The following is a 23230-nucleotide window of genomic DNA, read 5'->3' on the forward strand; positions in this document are numbered from 1 at the left end:
AGTTTTTTTACAAATCTCAGTGTTAAATTATGTCTGAATCCCCTTTCTTACATCATTATATTCTATATTACTTACAAAACGTTTCCCAGTATGTAATTATCGTTCACAATTGCTAGCTTTACTTTGAAAAGACATGATAATGATGCAAAGAAAAAAAAACTTTATTAAGGTGTCTAAAGAAACCTCCTAGCTTATGTTAGAAACCTGTGCTAATTATGGGACACTAATCAGGGGACACAACATAAATAAATATAAATTAAGGTAAAAATATTTAAATATAAGCGTAAGTATAAATGATATCAATATTTACAGTATGACAAATGTATCTATGAATTACAATGATGACAGCACTTGCATCCATTATCCATTAGTGTAACTAAATCTAATGTACGTATTTTGTTTTTGAAACATTTTAAGGCGGTAACTGCTCTCAAGTCTGGATTGGGCCCTAAATGGCGGAGGGAGTGCTTGCCACATGCTGATGTTAATTTGCTTAATAGTCGCTACTGAGATACTAAGAAACAAAAGGTTTAATACTACAAGTCATTTCAACGCATCTCTTTGTTTTGAAAAACAAGGGTTCGAAGGAATGAAATCAAAAACAAGATTTTGCCACGACTCAGATACTTCTTTGCTAAATGGTGGGCTTAAACATTTTTCTTTCATACTAATGTGAATCACCGTTCCTAGCCTAGTCGGCAGGTGTTAAAACATAAGGATTATTAGACCAATAGCGAGGCCAAGAAGGCTTTTTCTCGCGCACTTAAAAAACTAAACATCGTCAATTCGAAACGCAGTTATGAATTCATAGTTGTTTACATTTTTCTAGTAAGGCTTTACAACATTAATGAGTACTTCAAAGATTTGCATACAACATCATTTCTATCCCGTATGCAGCTCTTTCATAAGGAAAGACAATAGCGGAAACAATAGATTACTTAAAGGACTAAGAACTTGTGTTTTCGATTAGTATGGGCTAACAAGGGTCTTTCTTTGTCGCGAAATAAAGACACTCTCTTAGCAGTTTGAACACGAGTTCAGGAAAGATTTCCGTGCAAACCCTACTTTTCTAAAACAAAACTGTGATCCCACAGGGAATATACTATTTTCGCTATTGTTATCTTTATCCAAGAGACTGTTTGCATAATGAAGAATAAAATCTTGCCTTTTGTTCGAGAGAGAACTGCAGAGATGGCGCCGGACAAATTTTTTCTGAGACCACAATTTTCCTGGCAACGAAAAGTCATATGCTACACAAGATGGACTGGGGAAAATCTATACAACAAATTGTAACCTCAAACTTGATTATTTTAGAAACAGTCGTTACATGTAAAACAAATTATGTTCACAATCGGATGGTTAAGATGCGACTATAAAGGTTTTGCACAGCAGCCATGTTGCATGGCAGGAACAATAGATTATTTTTCCCAAAGGAAAAAATCTTCTTTCTTATGCAAAATATTTTCATTGTTCCTGCCATGCAACATGGCTGCCATGCAAAACCTCTATCAACCAAAAAAAAAAAATTTATCTTACACTAATGTTGCGCTTAACATCATGCAGACATAACATTCGAATGAAAAGAATTTTTTTTAATTCGTGAGTAAGTGCATACTAACTATGGTAAGCGTTAAGACCTGTCAAAACAATTGGAAGGTTGAGACGCGAATATAAACCAGAAAAAGTCTTATTCATCTTGCATTGCTGTTATGCGTAACATGCATAGATAACGTGTAAATGAAATATTTTTTTTTGATTCGTGAGTAATTGTTTAGACCTGTCAAAACCACTGTAGCTTCCAAAAATAGATCAGATGTTTTTTCTGGTCGCTTGGTTACTGAGAACGCCTTTAATGCTCGGATAGTTCAGTGTTCGCCACTTATTGCTTCGAGTCGACAACAAAATACGCAAAGTCGAAGAATCAGCCTTTTTCGCTGACAATTCAGTTCAACTCACCTTCGCAAACAAGTCATGGTGTTTGGGGCTAAAAGAAGGCAGACCGAATTGTTTCGTGTTCTATGGTTTACAGGTCAGTACTTTAAATTTTCGCAATACTAACACGATTAAGCCAGAAGCAAGAGGGCTGCGATTGCGATAAACCATTATTTCTTCCTGTGACGCCGTTACCGAATTTAGATAGGGAGCGATGAGAATCAAGCCGATTTCCCGAATGAATCTTGAGATGAATACAATGTGATTCGCATAATTATCAGGACGCTAAATTCATCCCTACTTGTCATATGTAGCTGCCGGGAACAAAGTTCAACACGAAATATCTGTTACCATTAGTGTTTCTTGCGCAATATAACTTTCTGACATTTCAAATTGATTTATTACCGGATTAAGGTGAGTTTACGAGGGTCAAAACGCGTTGTAGGATAATTTATTAGCATTCTTATAACGATAGCTAGGATCAGAGCAGCAGCATCTACAGCCATAGCAACAACAGGCGCAAATTAGTTGGCGTGACACAAGTGCTCTCTACTTAAAAAGTAACAAAGGGCTGAACATGTAGTATACTAGTACAACGGTAACGCATTAAAGACAATTATTTCCAGAAACTTTGTGAGTTGAGAAAGCTGGCGCAAGTGGTAAAGCGAGCGAGAGTAGCTTTTTTATTTGCATTAAAGCAACAATTTCTTCAATCGACACATTTTCATCCAAAAAGTTTCTTGTTTTCAGTTTTTTGTCATATGTTTGCGATAAATCAGTTAATTCTTCTGCAGGTTGCTACTTTCTACAGGATGTAAATAATTAACTGCACTGACGAGAATTTTCGTTTGTGTCTCGGTTTTAAAGTTTTTATATCATCATCAAAACTTGGTTCACAATTTTTTTGCTGGCTAACTAGTGCATTTTAATGCCACAATTTGAAAAATCGTTTTCTACTAGGATGTCTCCCGCTAAATGATAATGTTAGCCTGGTTTCCTGGTAGTCTGTCCATTTTCGCCTTCCCCGCCTTCAAACATAAATATATTATAATATTAATGTGATATAAAGTAGTTTAGGTTTTCACTGATTTGTGTCAGTTGTCGACTTCTCCGTTAGTTTTCATTCTCCAGCTCAGTTGACGGATGCAATCCCAGCAATCACTTAACACTTGTCAACGCTCGATAGCTATAAACGCGAAGGGAAAAATATACTTCTAATTTGTTAACGCGTAATATCACTTTCGTTTTGTCCTGTTGCAGTTCTGACGCTTCTCCTCAAAGAAGGAAAATGTGATTCAAGTAAGTTCCGTGCACAAACCAATTTTCATAATCAAGCTGAGGGTTTGAGTCTGAAATAAAACGATGTGAAATTCTGATGTTTAAGGGGGTTCTCTTTATATCAGATTACATTCGATAAAGCCAAACGCTTTTCACACATGCAAGAAAAGTTAGTTATCGAACTGTACATGTGTTCCGCGATAAACTTCTCGCATACATATTCAACACAGCTAATGGATAGAGCGCTGGACTGTTGTGCGGGAGGTCGAGGGTTCGAAACCCGGCCGGACCAACATTCAAGGTCTTAAAATAAATGAGAATATGCTACCTTTCTATAACATCAAGAAATGGTTAAATATTCTAGTCTTGTCGGATAGGGACGAATAAATGGAGGTCCCGTCTCCTGCAGGGTCAGGGGTAGGAGACGTTAATTTCCCACGCACGAGATTACTGTGTCATGGATGTCCTCCCCTGAGGTGGGACGGGTGGGTTTACTGGGCCCGCAGTAATTGGCGCAAGCTTTTGTGGTGTCCCTGCCTGTCGGCGAATCTAATAAAATAAAATAAAATAAAATAATGACCATCTTGTTATGAATGCGCCATTGTCTATCGATATTTATATTTGAATCTTTTTTTATTGCTTTTATTCATAGCTTGTGTGTCGTTCAGGAGTTTTCTTTTTTTCGTTTTTGGCCTCTAAATTTGGCTGTCTATCTTCCGCGGCTCCTGATTGGACGAGTCGTTTTCCTCACACTTTAAAAGTGCGATGTGAGTCATTTAATTGACTCTTCGACCAGCTCGTGAATAAATATTCATTTCACGTCTTTTCAGCTTGTAAATCTCAGGGGATAGATTAAAAAAATTATTTTCCTTTACTGAAAGATGCAGAGAGTTAACTAAAATCGACTGGAGTAAATTACGTTTATCGACTCAAGTTACAGGCTGCAAAGCAGATGGCAATATTTAATATCTGGGAATAATTAGTTTTTTCCACATTTTCTTTCCTAAACAGTTTGTCCCGATGGTATAATAAACATCACAGCACCTAGTGGTAGCCTCATATATCCCACGTCAGGTAATTATGGCGTGAATGAGACCAAGTGCTGGAAAATTGAAGTTCCTGAAACTTATGCAGACATTGGTTTTCGTTTTTACAAGTAAGTTTATCGTCTTTGACCAGCTAAAAAATTAGCATTCAATTTTTTGTAGTCTCCTCTTATAATCTGTTGGCGACGACTGATCTAACTTAGGTTTCCCCTAAAAACCACGTGATCCCTCTTGAATCTTCCCTTCCCACTCACCCCTCCCCCCCACCTTTTCTCCCCTCCACCTTTTCTCCCCTCCACCTTTTCTCCCCTCCACCTTTTCTCCCCTCCACCTTTTCTCACCTCCACCTTTTCTCCCCCAGACGATAAATAATGAATGGTCCCCTATTTATCGATGTCGACAGAAAGCTGATTATAACTGTTTGTATATTTTTTTTATCAGGTTCGACATTGAAAAATGCGAGAATTGTAAATGTGACCATTTCCAAAGTGGTAACACCTACAATAGTTTACACTTGCAGTCCAAATCATGTGGACGATACAGTTACAACTATTTATACGAGTATCTCTGGTTCGTCGATTGGAGTGGTGGAATTGCCTTTGATGTTTCGGGATCGACAGCCTACATTCGTTTCGTGTCGGATGACACTGAACATTACAGCGGATTCAATCTTACCTTTATTGGTGGCTCTAGCGTTGGTAAGTAGTAAAGTTACCAAAACAAAAACCAAGCTAACTAATCAAAAATGGCACAATTAAGACACGGAAAACATGATGAAAGAAAATGAGCGACAAAACAAGAACATACAAAGGAAGTATTGGCACCAGAAACTATGAACAATTGGTGTGCAAAAAAATAGCGCAATGCAAATGAATATTGGTGTTCTACTACATACATCCAGAGTCACCCAAAATAATACCAAAAAAATAGAGGGGGAATGAGTAAGAGTTTTGGGAAAATTGTCTTGTAGCCCATAATCATAGTCCGCTTTCTAAACACAAGCGAAGAGAACTGGAACTAGCACAGGAAGTCGTGAGGCTGACCTAACGTCCACGAAAATTGCATAAAGAAATTCCCATCGTTTTCTGTTTTCTTGTTTTTTTCGTTTTTTTAATTAATAGTCCATTGAAACACCGAAAGAAGTTTCTGATTGGGAGTATAGCTAGAGTGACAAGAAAAAACAAACGAAACAAATCAAGATTTATTCCCTTAAAGATTTGCAGCAAATTTGGAAATATAGATACTTTGCGCTTACCTACTCGGTCAGAAATCTGTCATGCAGCGATAAATTTTTTTACATTCGCATTACTGTTTCAAATTAGGAAGAAAACAAGCGTTTCTTCATTTTTTCTGACTTTCAAACATTAAAAAAATATCTTTTACCCTGCAGAGGGAGACGTAAACTATCTTAACGCAACCGAAGACGAAACCATTTCTTTTGGCACACCAAAGGCCGGCGTCGATGACTACCCTTCAAATTACAAAGAACAATGGTTCTTAATTGTTCCTGAGGGAAGGCAGGTCCAGATAGACTTTGTCTCCTTTAATCTGGAGGACAGCAAGGACTGCAAAAATGACTACGTTGAGTTCCGTGAAGCATACGTTGTGCCTGGTGATCCAAAATCAATATCTGGCCAGTACGGTCCAATATTGACCAATCGCCTGTGTGGAAGTACAAAGCCGAGCTCGATACAGAGTCAAGGGAATGTAGTCTGGGTTCAGTTCAAGAGTAACAGCAACTCTACCACAGTGTACAAGGGATTCAAAGCAACCTTTAAAGCAGGTGAAGTATAAAAACCCCTCGTGGCGACGGGACGCCTGTGTACTTGCAATGCTTTTTTGTAGTTTTATAGTTTTGTAGCCTGCAAGAGGGCTCTCCGCTAACCTTCCCGCTCTCTTACGGCTGAAAAGGAGAACTTACGCAATGATCAAGCTGAGAGACTGATTTACCCTTCCCCCCCCCCCCCCCATTCCCATTTTGGGTTTATGCCGAGGGGAATCCTCGCTGGTTGAGCTATTTCAGGCAACTTACATTTCTTGAATATCAAGTTTGTGGCTTGTATATGTTTTCGTGAGGAATGGATAGAAACCGCCGAAATTATCCAGGTGAGAGAAGTTTCCGTCACGAACTCGGCTATTTGTAGATTCTCCCAGCTTTTCTGAAATGGGAAGTGATCCAGGAAAAATTCGTGAAGGATTCAATTTCGTATTTTCATCACCTGACTTAACTTGACATGTTGCTTTATTTCAGTTGAAAGCTAAGGTCGGTTTGAAAGGCTGAAAATCTCGAAAATTTCTAACTTCAAACCTAACTCCGCTAACCGCAGTTTCAGTTTGTAGTTAACACACCAGACGTGATCTAAAACTCTCTAATGACGTTTTGGGCAGATACTTCAAAAGTAGAGGAGATTGTACCTTGAGATTGACTGAAGAATTGCACTCTGATAATTAATTTTGAATGTGTTTTGATTTTTACAGGACAAGGAACACTGTTCGTTTCCAGCCCCCAGTCTCTCCTCTGCTTCTCAGCTTTGCTTTTGGTCGCATCAAAGAGCAACGTGTTGTAATTTCATCAACTGAGTACCAAGAAGAACTTCACAATTTACTACTGCTTTAGGGTTCCCAGCTCAAATGCATGGAAATAATTAATTTTTTTAGAATGTGAATTTATACTTGAATGATTCAAGATTGACCTTATCACATCATTTTTCACGAAGTACTATCAAGTTTAAAAAGATCGGAGTGTCTGTTTGTAATTTTTTATTTTTTTTTGAGTGCTAGCCTGAATAGCTGTCGGTTTTTCTTTAATGTGAGTATGTCCCTTCGATGGATACCGTGGTATCCCATACTTATAGTGTCTTTCGTGTTCTAAGACGACTTTATCAATGACAAAAGCGTTTTCAAAGTCAATAGCGTGATCGTCAGACCAGGCATGGTTTGCGGCAAAACCATCGGTTTGGCAAGGATTTTTTTTTACTCCTCATATATCATTTTCTGAGCTCTTTGAACCAGAAAAAAATTATTATGAACAGGGCCCAATGTTTTCGGAATTAATGTAGAGGAGACTGAATAGGTGTTCAGCAATAAATCACTCAAAAGCCTTTTGGAAAATCTGTGTATACGTGCAATCTCGAGACGACTTGTTGTTTTAGGCTTGGCTAGTTGGCATTAAAAGAAAAGATAAATCCCTGAGTTGCTCTGGCTACCTTTTTGAGTTTATTTTTAAAATGTAAGCGTTTTCAACATTCAATGAAATGAGCAGGCTTCCCAGGTGAGTAAGGGGTGGAAGGAGGGGATTTTTTATTTGTGCAGGTTAGTTCTTTGCCGCCATACATACATCAATACTCAGTTTCTTCTCTCACACTTTTACCTTTATAACAGTATTGTAACAACGCGAAACGTCACGTATAAATCCTTTTAAGTAAGCACGCACGTATTCCATGAGTATTGCAGACTGCTTTGTTTTTTTTTTTTTAATGGATGGACGAGCTCAGTCAATTTACATTTTAATTTGATCTCAAGCGCGCTCTCCCATTTATTCTTCATGGCATAATTCAGATGTAAAATTATCCCTATAAGGGGAAAATTGTTATTTCAAATTGATCTCCCCCCACCCTCTGAATAAGCGCTCCGATGCGGCGCTTATTCGAGGAGTTCTGTCACATGCAGCAGTACTCCATCTGCCGTCTAAAATATTGAGGGAATTAGATACAAATAGTTTCTAATGCACAGATTCAGACAAAGATAAGGGGTACCCTCCACTCCTCCCCCCCCCTCTCCCCTCCACCCCTCCACGATAAATCATTACTGGTTCCTAATATTTTTTATTTTTTTAGGCAGGGATATGATGGAGAAAAATCAAGAGAAGTTTCCAAACATTATTCGACAACTTATCAGTTCCTGGGTAGTAACTTTAATCAAATATTACCGTCGATATGACTGCTGCAGTTGAACTCAAAAATATTATGGATGAAATGCCTACAAACCTATTTTCCACCAATCTAGACAGAAAAATCATTTGATTATCCTGACTACGAGAAATTGTTTCCATTGATCTGATCTGAAGAGAAATTTAAACTCAATCTTGTTTGCACCCACAAAATGTGATACATATTACACAGGGAATGAGATGTACTTACTGACTCAGTGGGAGGGACGGACGGAGGATACTTTGCCCGAGGTCATGACGTACGGACCAAGCGGGTTGAAAATATCGAGACTTTTTTTCAACCTAAATAGAACCTAATTGCTTACAAGAGAAGTGCGCGCACTGGACAACTACTAAAATATCGTTCAATTACAATTTTATTTTTAGGTGCAGGGGGCCCGGGAGGACAAGCGCGCTTTCAAGAAGCGCCAGTGGGAAAGAAGAAGCGAAACATTTGTTCTAATTGGCTACCCGACCTGGCATGATCGGCTCAGGATTGCCCACTTAAATCCCGCGCAAGAAAAAATTGCTTGGAGGATTTACAAAACACTACAAACAGTAATTACAAAAAGTAAACACTACAAACAGTTACACGGCACTGCCATGGGGTCTCCAGTTTCTGTTGTTATAGCAGAAATTGTGATGCAGAACATCGAGGAACGCGCCCTTTCGACTTGCCGACAAACGATACCGCTTTGGTTACGTTACGTTGACGACACATTCACCGCCGTTCGACACGACGAAATTGACGCATTCCACAACCACCTTAACGAACAAAACACTGACATACAGTTTACCAGAGAAGTCGAAGAAAATGGCAAACTTCCTTTTCTAGACTGCCTGGTAAGCCACAACGACAACTCATTACGAACGACAGTTTACAGGAAACCGACACACACCGACAGATTACTAGACGAGTCATCCTACAACCCTACATCACACAAAGCCACAACTATCAGAACTCTAACACGACGCGCACAACTAGTATGTGACTCGACAGACAGCTTATCCGACGAGAACAAATACCTTCACCGTCTTTTTACGAAGAACAACTACAACAACGACTTCATCCGACGAAACACTCACCGACCCACTACCACTACCGAAACAAACGACACCGCAACCCCTACGACTACAGCAACCATACCGTACATAAAAGGTATGTCTGAAAACATCTCGCGCATCTTACTACCCTTCAATATCCGCGTCGCCCACAAACCCATCACCACACTACGTCAGTTACTAACCAACGTTAAAGACAAAGACGAACCGAGGAACAGACAGGGAACGATTTATAAGATCAATTGTTCCGACTGCCAAGCCTCCTACATCGGTGAGACTGGCAGAAACCTCACAACAAGACTGACTGAACACAGACGGGCGACGAGGAAAGGTGATGTCAGCAATCACATTGCTGAACACCATCGACTTACCAACCACAACATTGACTGGGACTCTGCGCAATGCCTAACCTACAGCACTGACTATTTTCAACGACTGACTCTGGAAAGCTGGTTTACTAACTTAGAACAGACTCCCCTAAACAGATGTCAACAACTACCCGCCCCATACAAACGACTCATTCACGACATAAACATCACAAACGACCGAAAAAGAACAACCTAGCTTTACCGACAGACCGAAACAGACCAATCACGAACGACTTACGTCACTTGAGTCTTACAGCCAATAACATCACGGCAAAACCAACCGATCATTTCACACGAACTGGAATAAGAACATTCTACTGACAACAATCACTCACTTGACTCTGATGATGACTTCCGCACAGGTTGTCGAAACGTCAGTCACTGCCACCGACAACAGTCCTTCTCAGGACTACACTCACCCGGACGATCAGACCACACCTTCACATGTTACCCCCGGGTTCAAACCATTTACTGCAGGATTTACAAAGTTCGTAATTTTAGGGAAATTTCGGCAGTGGAGTCGTAAAAAGCGACAGGTACCAATCAGAACAAAGAAAACATGAACGAGTTTCGTGAGCCGTTTATTATGCTATAAAAACCTGAAAATATAAGAATTGATAAACAAGGTGATATGAGTTTCCCAGTGCTTGAAAATAAACAAGCCTTTCTTGAGTATTATTTCAAAGATACTTATAATGTTGTTCAAGCTTTTCCTGGTCTGAGCGCATTCAAACCGGCTTTCAATTCTCTTTTTTTCTTGCACTAAATTTATGCATGTTTGCTATATGATAAATCCTTGATTAACCAAGCTTGTTGGGTCAAGATGGCTGCCAGGATGCTAGCCTTGTTCTTTTTTGTCCCTTTATATAGATCTTGACTTCGTCTCCTGCCAAAGATGAACTGTGCCAATGTCCAGCCATATTGACCTCACGCTTGACAAATAACTTATAGATATAAAATTATTTCAAAGTTGCATATAATGCTGTTAAAGCTTTTTCTGGTCTAAGCGCTTTCAAACCGGGTTTATTGTCATATTTTCGTTTTTTTCGAACTGATTTATGGACACAAATAAAATTGATCCAGGAAAACTGATATGAAAAACTTTGCTAGATGGAAAAAATAAAACAACAACACACAGAAATTCGATCCGCTGAGAAATAAAAATGTGCTAAGAAAGATTTCCGAGACAAACCTTCACAAGGAAATACTTTACAAAGTCCGTTAATTTTCAGTCCATAATCAGAGTTTAGCTAAATGTGTAGGATTTAAAACTTCGGTGAACAAAAGACATTTCCCGGATACACTTGACGGGACTAGAACAAGTTGTTCTTTGATAAGCGCATGATCAGAGCTGAGAGAAACAGAAGTATCATTGGACGGCTGACAGACAATCTTCCCTGTCCTAAAATGATGAAAAAGATTTTTGGACAATTTACCAATTATTCATTTTCATGCCTAGTTAGTTAGAAAGGGGTAAAAAGTTAGTGGTCTTAAAAAACAAGCAACAACAAAACAAACAAAAAATCTAAAACATTGTCGTGCTGCTGTCTTGGGCAGTGGTGAATCACTCAGATGATTATTCACCAAGAGTCAAATGAGCCGTACTTTCCAAAGGAGAAAGATGTCACGAAAAAAAGTAATAAAATAGCAAAACTCGTTGTTATAACACACCTGCTTTAAACGAAGCTTTGAATCCCTTGTACACAGTAGTGGAGTTTCTGTCACTCCTGAACTGAACCCAAACCATGTTCCCTTGGCTCAATATCGAGTTCGGCTTTGTACTTCCACACAGGTGACTAGTCAGGATTGTGCCAGAACGGCCAATTATTACTTTAGGATTACCAACCGTGATGGATGCTTCACGGAACTCAACATAGTCATTTTTGCAATCCTCACTGTCTTCCATTTCAAATACGTCGAAGTCTATCTGGACCTTCCGCCCCTCAGGGACGATTAAAACCCACTGTTCTGCGTAACTTGAAGGGTAGTTCTCAAAGTCAACTTTTGGTGTGCCAAACTCAATGGTTTCATCTTCGGTTACATTCAGATAGTTTATATTACCCCCTAAAAAAATGAAAAAATTAGTTCACGAAGTCAATAAAGGTTATCTAGGGTTTATGTCTGCTATGAGGGGCAAAAACATGCCCGCACACTGCACGGTATGTTGCAAGATTGATAGTAACGTTCATGCCCTGCCACAGCTAAGCTATCGGGTGAGCACCCTGTGGTTGGAGGGTGGTGAAGAGTCCAAACCAGCAGGCTTAGGAGGGGTTGCAAAAACCTACAGGCTCCAAGGTGGGTCACCAGCGGTTGTGTGTACCCAAAGCTCAGGGGTGGGAAGAGTAGGTTTGCTCTCTTCAGCCTCAAATTGTTGTCTGCCCGTTAGTTTGGAAGGGGCTTCTTAGCTTATTTCAACAACGCACTGTTTCGCCTGACTGGCTGTCGAGCTTATGCCCTGCCACTGCTCAGTCAAACTCAACAGACTCAACCGCTGGAGGTAGGTTGAGTGTCAAAGGCATCGGATTTGCTAGATTTTTTACTTGAAGGCGGGCATTATATGCCATCAACCTATTGAGATCCTCTTTGTATATTTATTACCCACCAGCCTGGGACGAAGCTATGAAGGTTAAGCTAAATCCTGTGTAATGTGCAGTATCATCCGACACAAAACGAAGATAGAGCGTCGATCCACTAACATGGCCGTAACGTCCAGCACTCCAGTCGACGTTGTAGATATATCCTTGTAAATAGTTGTAGCTATATCGTCCACACTCTTTAGTCTGATCGTCTAAAGAGCTGTAGGAATTTCCAGTTTGAAGATGGTCGCACTTACAACCAGAGCACATTTCTACGTCAAACCTGGGAAAAATATGACAAACCGATATAGTTACCTTTCAGTTCTTTCCACCCTTAGAGACAAAATGAAGATAGATATATTTTTCAATCACTTCGAACTTATTTATAATGTCTTTATCCGTTTTCTGACCGTGTTGGGCCTAAAAAATTCCCGTCAAAGGATGGATTGGTTAAGAATGGTAACTGAACAGAGTAAAGTGCAATTTTTATAAGTTTTAACTTGTTTTTTGGTGCAATTTGAAAACGCAAAATTCAGTCACTCAAACACAGGAATTTTTAGTCCGCAGAAATTTTTCAATGATCCAGTACTGAGCTGGTTTGTAAAAAGTTGCCAACGTTGTCCTTTTCCAGCAAATTGATGAGTTACGTTAAAGAATCCTTGAAATCTGATCGGTTTGTATTTTGTATTCGTTTTTGTATTTTTTATTTCCTTTATTTCAAACAATTAGAATCTAAAAAATTATTACGAGAAAGATAAGAAGATGGAGAAGGGCATAATATAGGGAACTAATTAGATGCCCTTTACGTTAAATTACATTTTTTCATTTGGCAAAAAGAAGCGATACAAATATAAGAGAGGGATTGATTGGTTGTTGTGTTTTAGTGAAGCTTTCTCATCGGCTGGGGAAAAATGCGATTGTGAGTAAAAAAGGGTGCTATTCGTGGATAAATTGCACCAATGAGAGCCAAGTACATTGCAAGGATCTCCGGTATGAAAAAAATGTTTATAACTATATTATGATAATGATTATCCGCACTATTGTCAGTCATTATCACAACATCAAAATGAAATACGAAAGCCAATTGCACCAGGTGCTTGAAGCGTTACAGTCTAATCAGATGCAGTTTGATCCACCAAATATTCTTTTTTTTATTCTAGTTCTCTTTTCCTGATCAGAAGGAAGAAAACCTAGGCTTGCCAACAACAAATAAAAAACAATGACGTAGCTGGGAACTCGTTTCAATTTTTCTTTCGTTGACTCTTCCCTGCAAGAGTATGCAAGCTACGAGACTGGAGATGCATCGTTTAAAGAATTCGCTAAATGCCACCGGCAATCATGTTTAGATCCTTTCGGGAACTAGTACCATATTTCCGAGCGTTCAAAGGTAATTTCCGAGTTGTTATGGAATAACTTCGCGATTTTGTTTGTCTCTGCTTATAGATGTCCATTAGGATAATGATTGACGGTAGCATGAAATGAAGTCTGAGCCTCAGAGTTCGCGTATTAATGAATAGCGTAGACGTAGAAAACTTACTTGGAAAAACGATAGAAAATCTCAGCATAAGTGTCGGGAACCGTAATGCTCCAACATTTGGTCTCATTCTTACCATAAGTGCCTGACTCGGGATATACAAGCTTACCACTGGAAGCTGTGATGTTTGTTATGCCATTGGGACAAACTATGGTGAAGAAAAAAGAGTAGAGAGACTTCATTTTTCACTCAAATATACCCAAACATACCATTGGGAAGGGGGAAAACAAAGGGTAAGTTAAAATTTTGAGTTCATTTCTCACCCAAATTGAGTGAACCTATTGGATAATATACCGTAAGGAAGGAGCCACTAGGAGTCCATAACGGAGTAGCAAGTTCCTAACTTTTCCGAGAGGAAGATACTTGCCAATTTTCACTGATACACTCGAATCTAATTAACTCGAACCTTTACTGACTTGTGGCCGGTTTTAACTAGAGCTAGAGCGCAATTCTCTCGGCGGATCCTGATGGTTTATCAAGTGGATAAAATTTGAATTTGAAGTCATGACCAAAACTTCGTCCCATCCGTCCATGTCTCAATACCAGAAACTACATTCAGCCCGCACAACAAGCTGCATTTCAAGCACAAATCAGGCATTACATTTTGGGCGAGCAAATAGAAAGCCAAAAATGGGAATGCACAGGCACAATAACAACAGAAATCCCGCGCAAGCTCATTGCTCGTCTATTATGTAATTTGCAACCCTGGTGAAGAGCAAAGAAGGAAAGCACTTTTCTACTATTTTCAGCTTCAATTTCATACTTCATTTTAAGTCCTGATTACAACTATTGATTGTTTCATTTACTTTTAAGAAAACTTTGGAAGGCAGCGTTTTAGTTAACTGCTTGTTTAAATCAGGGTTAGTACCTTATAAGGTCCATTTTCTGAAAACGGATGTGCTCCATTTTCTTAAACATACTTCACTGTACTTTATGAACTTTGGCAGGATCATTTTTAGATGTTTCAAACCTGACAGTTTACACACGCACAAAATAAAAGACAAAAAAAATAAATCTTGACATATTTCCATCAGTCGGAACGACTCTGTTTGGGTAGCATTCCCAATGTTAAAATTTCTTATGACTGTCAAGTAAAGTAGACGCGGCCTCAATTACCTCTTGCACGTGTAAGTGAACAGATCAAAACGTCGACAACCTGTGCATTGTATGCCCAGCACGCACAATTCTAGAAGTGATTTCTCAAATCTCACCGTAAGTGGAAAAGTGTATGTGCAGGCGATTTCCCTTTTTAAATGAAATAGCCTAAGACTTGAAATTTGTCAATTGATGAAGGTCTTATTTAGTATTGTGTGACGTCGCATTGTACGTACTTGAAATTTAGTCTTGAGTTTTCTCTAACTTTGGACTCGTGATTAGTGCGTGAAATTTGTGAAGATCATCGATTGGGGAGTAGTTGGTAAGTTTGTAGTCGATATCTTTCCTCTAGTAATTACTATCACTGAACACTTTGAGTTGAAGAACCGTTGATATCGGAATCTACAACAACTATATTATGAACTGAATAGATTTACAATGAATTTGCATACTGAACCGAAACAGTTTGGGTTTGAAACTTACTTGAATCGCATTGTCCTTTGTCAAAGCATAACAACAAAGCTGAAACAAAAAAAATTAATTAGACGTTAGACTGAAAAAAAAGGCTAGAGATAACCATATGGACTGGTTTTCATCTGTCCTTGCTTATAATTATTTCTTTTGGAGGGAAGAGATTGGGAAGAGACAGGGTTTTGACGGCAAGAGAATAAATGATCGAAGAGGAAAAAATAACGAGATAAGATGGAACACAAGATGAAACACAAATATATTCGAAAGGAAAGTTCTTCCCCCAATTAATGACAAGTTACTCCGTAAACATTTTCATTAGGCACGACGCATGAGAAGTTTGGCGTCTTCAAAACAATCGCCCTGAGGCCGCAATTTCTCGGCTGCGCTGTTTCTTTGTCAGTGTATTCCATACGGATTATTAGACCCCGCTAATAAAACTGAAATGAGCCAAGATAGATAGATAGATAGATAGATAGATAACTTCATTTACACGCACTAAAATCTTTCAGCATAATCTAAGAGTACGAAATATTTCTAGAATGCCGTGTATTCACGGCACAAGGAGATTCGAACTCCTGTTTCGTTTCCATTCAACAAAAATCACCGATTCAAAATGTTGAAATTTTCGCTCGTCGAACGGAACGCGTCCGACCACAACCAAGAGGGCACAACCACAACGTATTCCTAAATTTTCGAAAATTTATCCTTGAACTTATCCCGCTCCATTCGATTTCAGACCGGGAATCTCGAAAATTTTGGTCAAATGGAAAGCGCCCCGCATGTTATCGAGCACGTGCCGTTAGGCACATATGCAAATTTCCGTTGGTTACTTTCTATGGAAGGTCATTCGTTATACAGTTGCCAATAAATTCAACCTGCTTGAACAAATAAACATGATGATGATGATGATGATTAGTATTCTAAAAGCAGTATTCCTTTTTCATTCATAACAATAAAGGAGTGGATTCGACGCAATCCTCGCTACACCTCAGCCCTTAAAGCTCTGCTCGTGTGGAATTCGTTTCGTGTTCATTTGACAGAGGGCGTAAAAGAAACCACCAAAACGGCTCTTTTCAGAGCCACACTGATTCTTTTCAGAACCACCAAATCTAAAAAGGTCAATGACCAACAACTAGTGTCCTTTTCTTGTCTTTTAAACTGTAAGTTCTGCTAAAATTGTGATGTTTAGATTTTGTAGCATAAAAATACCTTAAAAGTTATGATGACGTATTTTACAGGTACTTTTAAATTCGCTTAGGGAAGCTGTTGATCGAACTTCGTGCGAAAGGCTGGTCCACTACAAGGAAAGATTCCCTTCAAATAGTTAGCATGAGGTTGTGGAAAATCCAATTTATTCCGTTAAAATTCCTTAGTCGGTACGAAGTAATATCATTTCGTGATATAAATCGAGATTTTAGATATTCAGGGTCGATGCATATAAAGTTTTGTGCATCATAAGAGAGGTGCCCACTTGCCTTTGATGACAAAGACCCAGTTCAGACGTTGGGTTCCTGCCGAGGCACGACAAAGGCAAGGCGCCTGAATTAACTTTTAATAAAGTTCGGCGAGCAATTAAATTCGACAAGCTCTGCCCTGCTACAGCGACAGTGCGACAGCGATTGAAACGTCGCGCCTCCGCCGAACCAAGAAAAGAATTCCTAAATTATGCTAATAGCATTGCGTTCTCACGGACAGTTTCGAGAAGAAATGGTTATTTTTCTTCAATAAATCCTAATTTCGTACGACTCTAGCCCGATTTCTGAATCAGAGTTGTGTTTCTTTCCAAAGTCGAGCCTAATTGTAATTAACTGAGTTTGGCACGGCAAAAGCACGACGTCTGAACCGGGCCTAAGTTTTCGCCAGCCGAGTTTTTGGAACAGCTAGTCCGAATCGTCGTCATTGCTTGCTTGCAATGAACTACAGACTGCGCGGTTTTGGAGCCTCTGTAGTTTTTCACGTAAGCCAAAACCGCAGTTGCCCCAGACAACAGGTTTAAAAGACTTAAAGAAAATGAAAATCTAAAGAACTCTACTTGAAAGCGAGGAAATGATACAGGTCCTCTTTGGGAAACGAGGACGTTTTAGAACATGAGGGATGGACAACATACCAATGACAGAAGCAGCTGTAACCAGTTGGTTGGATTTAAATTCTCCCATCCTTCAACACCGTTAAGTCCTTTTTGTCTAAAAAAGTAAAAGATCAGGATTCACTGAGTTGAGTATACAACAGATGCCCGCACGATCTTCTTGTCTTAATATGTTAAACAACCTGACCACGAGTTTCCGTTGTCTTTAACCTTAATGATCATAGAGATGACGTCAACGAAGTTCCAAATTGAAGTGAAACCACGAGATTGAGCAGGATGTACAGCGAGCTGTTAGATCATTGCGTGGTTTCACTGCAAAATTTCTATCATCATCTAGGTTGTAGACGATTTTATTCTACAATAGCGTTCAGATTTCTATGCCAGCTGAAGTTTTTCGAAAACTTAATTAAGCGCGCGTGACGGTATGCATGCAAGATGATTATGCATGCAAGAAGATGATTATGCATGGCCACGTAATCTACAGCTCCACATTTATCGTGCTTTTTTTTTTTTTTTTTTTTTTTTGTGCTTTTTCTGGCTTTTTTTCATCCTAGTGGGCACGTATGCCCATTTAATGGGCCTTTAAACACTCGACGTTCAGCGTGAGATCGAAACTGATCCCCGTATCATAAAGGACCTTCACCAGCCAGAACGGTAGCGCCAAGGAATATTTCAAGACATATCTCTTACAATTTCAGTCGCGAAAGTCTGCATGTGTTTACCGTCTCCTACGACGCTACACCTCACCTTCATTTACATATACAATTACATTTACATATGTCATCTTGCAACATCCATAACAGACATATTCGCTAGCTACCTCCCCCCCCCCCCCCATCCCCAACAAACGGATTTAAAGCTACCAAATTGTTATAAAGATGCTTCTAAACTCACGAAACCAAAGCCTAAGGAAGTTTGTAGAGCTCTCTCTGTAGATTTTGAGAAAAATATCGGGAAGAAAGCGCTCGTAAACATTGTTTGCAACGCTTTAAATCTGTCAACATCATCCACGACCGTTACAAAGACCGAGAATCAGTCAGCTTGCTGGACTTTACCAACCATAGCTTATCTACAGAAGCAAAAAGAATGGAAGAAAGACTTAACATGCATACCAATGCTCATGGATGAGTCAATGGTCAAGTCATATTTAATTGGAGTTGGTTATGAAGAGCAAACTGTGCGAAAGTATAAGACACTTCGTGCATGGGAGCACAAGCAAGATGTACATTCTGTCAAGTAAGTCTGTGTTTTATGTTTGATTATAAAACATTGCAACTACACTTCAAGTAAGACATAATAGCATGTCTGAGAAAATAAACCCGTCTTCAAAGTTAAATTGCAACATTTTAGATAAGTTGAAACTTTGTCTTTATTCTGTCTCATTATAGTTTTGACCTCTCCTTTACTGTTTTGTGCTTTAGAGTTCATTTGCTGCCCGATTTCCCAAGTCTTTGGGCTCTTAGAGGAATCTGCAACCCGTCATTCTCAACTGATCAGGAGGAAAGCAAAGTGATGTACGTTGTACTGGAAACCCAATCAAGCAAACCAGTGTTTTGCCAATGCAAATGCACAATTGGGTAAGCTGGCTGTATTTATTTAAAAAAATGTCAAATGAAATTGATTACTTAAATGTAGCATTTGTTTTCTAGGTTGAGAGGGGACTGTAGCCATGTGGGAGCTATTCTCTTTACCCTGTGTGATGTAGTAGCTGAGGGAAAACAGCATCTTCCACCTGACCCCACCTGTACTGATCTGCCTTGTTCATGGTCAGATCCTAAAGGTATCCTGAAAATTAACTTTATAATATTGTGGATTATTATTCTATTATATGTCGGGATTTATTTTCTATTTTTCAAATGCATTTCTCTTTTGCCCATTTTACAGGTGCCAAAGTTGAACCTGTCATTGTAGAGGATATCAACTTTTATAAGGCCAAAGTAGGTAAAGAACCACACACAAAGAAATTCCATCCATCCCCTTCTGTAACAGAAAGTTTGTATGGAACCACACAGCATGATAAAAGGACCATGGATGAATTAAAAATGAACTTAAAGAGAGACCTTTTCTATGCAAATCATGGAAACCCCATGCCACCTATATTTTACATATTAGCCCAAAAAGATATTCTACCCCAATCACCATTACAGCAAGAATTGCCTGATTTCTTGCCAGCTGATGATCCACATTTGGCGTACAGTTTTAATGTGGACATTGAAGACATCACCGAGCATGAGAATGTTAGAGCAATAGTAAGCCCTATCAAGTCAAATCCAGCTTCACTACATGACATCACTTCAAAAGCTGATGCAATTATTGACAAGCTCAGAGTACAAGATGATGATATCAAGAAGATCGAAAAGGCTACAAGGGATCAATCAAATTGTAAACAATGGTTTGTAGAAAGAACCCCTAGAATTACAGCTTCACAATGTAAACGAGCTCTCATGAAAGAGACAACTAGTCCCACCAAAGCTGTCAGTGAAATCCTTGGATATAACAACAAGATTCAAACTGGACACATGAGAGATGGCATTTGTTCTGAAGGGGAAATCATTGAACAATATATGAAAATAACAAAGTACAAAAATCTGGCTTTTTTGTGTCAAAAACTCATCCCTTCCTAGGAGCCTCTCCCGATGGATTGATAGATGATGATGGATCTATTGAGGTGAAGAAAATCCACCCACATTACAATGAGACATTGGAAGCAGCATTGAAAAGACTACACATTGTCAAAGATGTAGATGGATGTTTGATTGTTAATGAAAACCATAAATATTACTATCAGATGCAACAGCAGCTGTTTTGCACTGGTCGAAGATGGACTGACTTTGTGGCTTCTGATTGCACTCATTTGTTTGTTAGAAGAGTGGATTTTAATGAGGATTTCTGGAATATTAATTTACAAAAACTCAAGAAGTTTTTTTACAACATACTTTTGTTAGAGTTAGCTTATCCCAGAGTGAAATATGGCATTGAAAGAATAGGTAAACTGGGAATTGAATTTTCTACTCTTGCTTGATTGAGACAAATTTAAAATTGTATAAGTTAAGACTGTCACAGTATCTGCTTACATTAGTGTTAAGATAATAGGATTGCTTTTGTATAACAACAATAGATGTTGTCTTAATTTTTGACCTCATTGGGTTTTAATTTCCAGAAAAAATCTAATCAAATGATTGGATGACTTTTTGAGTAATCATATTGACTATCAAAATATGTTGATTATAAAAATGTTAATTGTGAAAATATTGAGGGGCCACAGCCAGGATGAAACAGGGTTGAAATTTGAAGTCTTCGTCATTTTAGCCAGAGATTGTTCCTTAAATTTGAAAAATGTTAATGTTCAAATTACAGCTGATAAACTGCCTGTTTTGTATACAGATATTGTTTGTAGTGAATCAGGTACTTTCCTTTTACTGTTAGGTGCTTGAAAGTTAACCAGATATGCACACACAGTAAAAATTTGTTCAGCTAAATGAGCCATTGAGAGTGGAATTGGTTTACACAGGATCTGAAAAGTTTTGATTCGTTGGATAGCTCTCTCAACGTGTATTCTTGCCTCTGCAATCTTCTCTGAGCGCTTTCTCTCGTGTTTTTTTAGTTGTGATCTGCCTGTTCCTTTAAAATCTGGAATAGTAACCTTCACTCCTTTTTCTTCCATTGCTTCATTGATATCAAATCCTCTGTCAGCCATTAATTCATCCCCTGCCTTTAGGGTAGCAATAAATTCTGCACTGCTTGGTGTGATGTGTTTGTCTGATGTCCTGCCTCCCCATGCTCGAGACACAAAAACAATTGCTCCATGTGCATTTATTGCCACTAGAAACTTAAAGGTTGTATGACTCTTGTAATTTGAGTATACTTCTTTGCAGGCCTTTAATGAGGAGGGTTTCTGGGTAAAGATTTCAGTGCAATTCACAATAACTTTGAGGTCAGGGAATGATGAGAACTGATTTGCCTTTCCACATTCCTCACAGTCAGGCATTTGGCAGAGATCTTTTAAGTGGAAATACAGCAGATTAATCCATGCAGAAAAATTTTTGCTAACACTTGCTTCACTGATTCCAAATCTCAATGCCAGATCTGGCAGTGTAAGTCCTACTCTTAATCTAACAGCGACCATGAACAACTCCTCCTCCAATGGCAGCTTGGATGATGGCCCTGGTTTGTTTCCTAACTGACAGTCACGTAAAGCCATTTCAGATCCTCTCCAACATTTTTTTTTTGTCTACACCAACAGCATTTAAATAGTTAAATAATGCTTTGAAGGTGTCATAGTTAGGGAGACTGGTCCAAAAGTGAAATTTGTCATTGTCTAGCTTAATTTGATCCAATAAAAGACATTTTGCACGTAGCTTTTGATTTTCGTGCTCAAGTTCGCTCACTTTGCTCTGCAAAGAAGTGAGCTCTTGCAAAATGTCATCGCTTAATTCTCTTGACTTGGGATCCACCTGCGACTTGCAGTAGTCATGCTCTTTATATGGGTGTTCTATTGGTAAACAAGCTCCCCATATTTCATGATCATCAACAGATTTGAATGATTTTCTTGGGCGACCCCTACTTTCCCCCGATACCTGAGAAAATGATAAAAAGATATGTTGGAAATAGTGTTTCAAGTATAAAAACTCAAACAAAAACACTTATCAAAGTCATCGTGAAGTACTTACACTGACTCGTTTGCGCTTTGGTTTTAGAGTTTCAATTGCAACGAAGTCATCTTTGTTTGTTTTTTGACTTGTTCTGGTCTTTCGACTTTCAATTTCTTTCTTGAACTCAAATATGGATGGATTGTAAGCCGAATGTGCAGGATCATCGGACTTTTCTCCTCCGACGAAGTGAGCTGAGCACAATCGAGTGTTGTCTGTTGGTGAAAAATCTTGTCGGCGAATTCTATTTAACCAAGCATTTCTTCGCTTAGATTCTTTCGGAATTCTGTAAAACTTGAGATTTGGGTTTCTTTTCCGATTATTTGAGCAGCTTGGAGCACAGCAAAAGTCGTTTTTTCCCATGTAAATTACGATGATATATAAGAGTTTTGTAAACAGATATGGCGTCCTTAGCTTTGTTGTCAGACTGGTTACCCCCCAAGGCGCAAGGGATTATGGGGATGTGAAAGAAGAGAATTCTAGAAGGTGACTTGCTATTTAAACTTAACCCTGGCCCCACAAACAATACAAGCGGTCCCGGTGAGCGAACTAATTGTTCTCTACGGCGTCAACATTCATTGTCTACTCGGCTGAATGGATCGTCTGCACAATCATGTTTTCAATGCCACAAAACAGTGAAACGAAATCAAAAGCACTTTGTATGTGAAGTGTGTAGAAGCCTCACGCATGCTCGATGTGTAGTATCCGCTGCATTTTATAAATCTCTCAGCGGTGGAAATGAGCCTGATTCATGGACTTGTCCAAAATGTAGTTTAACAGAATTACCATTCTATGGACAGAGGAATATATTAGATGAATCCCAGTCGGATGCTGGTGATCTAAAAACATGCGATGAGAGCATACATCTGTCTGCGCTTACTGCTAACCCTTCCCACTTGTCGCTTATGCATTTGAACATACAGTGCATGACATCAACATTCGACGAGCTGCAGTTGCTAATGAACGACTATCCTTTTGATGTCGTCACATTGTCTGAAACCTGGCTTAATGACAATCCACTCTTACTGCAACACGTCTCTATACCGGCTTTTACCGCAACCTATAGAAATAGACAAAAAAGGAAAGGCGGCGATGTTGGAGCTTATATACGTGATAATCTCAATTTCAAGCGCCGAAAGGACATCGAAAGGCTGCAATCGGACTCTGAGCACTTATGGCTGGAATTCGAAGGTCGGAATAAGAAC

General features: G+C 39.0%; 5 protein-coding genes across 6 annotated transcripts; 2 read left to right on the forward strand and 3 right to left on the reverse strand.

The window, feature by feature from the left end:
* Positions 1-1800: 1800 nt before the first annotated feature.
* On the forward strand, positions 1801-7448 carry LOC148723253 (tolloid-like protein 2). The gene is made up of 6 exons (XM_088733370.1): positions 1801-2029; positions 3193-3231; positions 4222-4366; positions 4698-4954; positions 5647-6039; positions 6735-7448. The coding sequence occupies exons 1-6, from the start codon at positions 1972-1974 to the stop codon at positions 6821-6823; spliced, it is 981 nt and encodes a 326-aa protein (XP_088589496.1). The 5' UTR covers positions 1801-1971; the 3' UTR covers positions 6824-7448.
* Positions 7449-10178: 2730 nt separating this feature from the next.
* On the reverse strand, positions 10179-17561 carry LOC111328111 (ovochymase-2). 2 transcript variants are annotated; one of them, XM_088733372.1, is made up of 6 exons: positions 17398-17560; positions 15303-15341; positions 13728-13872; positions 12217-12473; positions 11286-11678; positions 10179-11016 (listed from the first exon to the last, which is right to left on the reverse strand). In XM_088733372.1, the coding sequence occupies exons 1-6, from the start codon at positions 17444-17446 to the stop codon at positions 10928-10930; spliced, it is 972 nt and encodes a 323-aa protein (XP_088589498.1). In that variant the 5' UTR covers positions 17447-17560; the 3' UTR covers positions 10179-10927. The 2 variants fall into 2 exon arrangements, with proteins under 2 accessions (XP_088589498.1, XP_088589499.1); XM_088733373.1 differs by lacking the exon at positions 15303-15341 and having other exon boundaries at positions 17398-17561.
* Positions 17562-18218: 657 nt separating this feature from the next.
* LOC148723254 (uncharacterized) lies at positions 18219-20746 on the forward strand. The gene is made up of 4 exons (XM_088733363.1): positions 18219-18612; positions 18798-18953; positions 19026-19156; positions 19261-20746. The coding sequence occupies exons 1-4, from the start codon at positions 18491-18493 to the stop codon at positions 19998-20000; spliced, it is 1149 nt and encodes a 382-aa protein (XP_088589489.1). The 5' UTR covers positions 18219-18490; the 3' UTR covers positions 20001-20746.
* LOC148723255 (uncharacterized) lies at positions 20723-21577 on the reverse strand. The gene has a single exon (XM_088734411.1). The coding sequence runs from the start codon at positions 21575-21577 to the stop codon at positions 20723-20725; it is 855 nt and encodes a 284-aa protein (XP_088590537.1).
* Position 21578: 1 nt separating this feature from the next.
* On the reverse strand, positions 21579-22490 carry LOC148723256 (uncharacterized). The gene is made up of 2 exons (XM_088733384.1): positions 22047-22490; positions 21579-21953 (listed from the first exon to the last, which is right to left on the reverse strand). Exons 1-2 carry the CDS (start codon positions 22386-22388, stop codon positions 21579-21581), a joined length of 717 nt encoding a protein of 238 aa, XP_088589510.1. The 5' UTR covers positions 22389-22490.
* Positions 22491-23230: the final 740 nt, after the last annotated feature.

Source organism: Stylophora pistillata, chromosome 9 (assembly GCF_964205215.1).
Source record: "Stylophora pistillata chromosome 9, jaStyPist1.2, whole genome shotgun sequence".
Classification (NCBI taxonomy): Eukaryota; Metazoa; Cnidaria; class Anthozoa; order Scleractinia; family Pocilloporidae; genus Stylophora; species Stylophora pistillata.

What these genes read in the sequence shown, in the direction of transcription:
- LOC148723254 (XM_088733363.1), top strand. Translation starts at nt 18,491, where the DNA reads ATGCTCATGGATGAGTCAATGGTCAAGTCATATTTAATTGGAGTTGGT. An exon ending in CAATGCAAATGCACAATTGG is followed by an intron (nt 18,954 to 19,025) that starts GTAAGCTGGCTG and finishes TTTGTTTTCTAG; the next exon opens with GTTGAGAGGGGACTGTAGCC. An exon ending in TTCATGGTCAGATCCTAAAG is followed by an intron (nt 19,157 to 19,260) that starts GTATCCTGAAAA and finishes CCCATTTTACAG; the next exon opens with GTGCCAAAGTTGAACCTGTC.
- LOC148723256 (XM_088733384.1), bottom strand. Translation starts at nt 22,388, where the DNA reads ATGGGAAAAAACGACTTTTGCTGTGCTCCAAGCTGCTCAAATAATCGG. An exon ending in CAAAGCGCAAACGAGTCAGT is followed by an intron (nt 21,954 to 22,046) that starts GTAAGTACTTCA and finishes TCATTTTCTCAG; the next exon opens with GTATCGGGGGAAAGTAGGGG.
- LOC148723253 (XM_088733370.1), top strand. Translation starts at nt 1,972, where the DNA reads ATGGTGTTTGGGGCTAAAAGAAGGCAGACCGAATTGTTTCGTGTTCTA. An exon ending in AGAAGGAAAATGTGATTCAA is followed by an intron (nt 3,232 to 4,221) that starts GTAAGTTCCGTG and finishes TTTCCTAAACAG; the next exon opens with TTTGTCCCGATGGTATAATA. An exon ending in CAAAGCAACCTTTAAAGCAG is followed by an intron (nt 6,040 to 6,734) that starts GTGAAGTATAAA and finishes TGATTTTTACAG; the next exon opens with GACAAGGAACACTGTTCGTT.
- LOC148723255 (XM_088734411.1), bottom strand. Translation starts at nt 21,577, where the DNA reads ATGGCTTTACGTGACTGTCAGTTAGGAAACAAACCAGGGCCATCATCC.
- LOC111328111 (XM_088733372.1), bottom strand. Translation starts at nt 17,446, where the DNA reads ATGGGAGAATTTAAATCCAACCAACTGGTTACAGCTGCTTCTGTCATT. An exon ending in ATTTTCTATCGTTTTTCCAA is followed by an intron (nt 12,474 to 13,727) that starts GTAAGTTTTCTA and finishes TATTTTTCCCAG; the next exon opens with GTTTGACGTAGAAATGTGCT. An exon ending in CAAAGCTTCGTTTAAAGCAG is followed by an intron (nt 11,017 to 11,285) that starts GTGTGTTATAAC and finishes TCATCATTTTAG; the next exon opens with GACAGGGAAGATTGTCTGTC.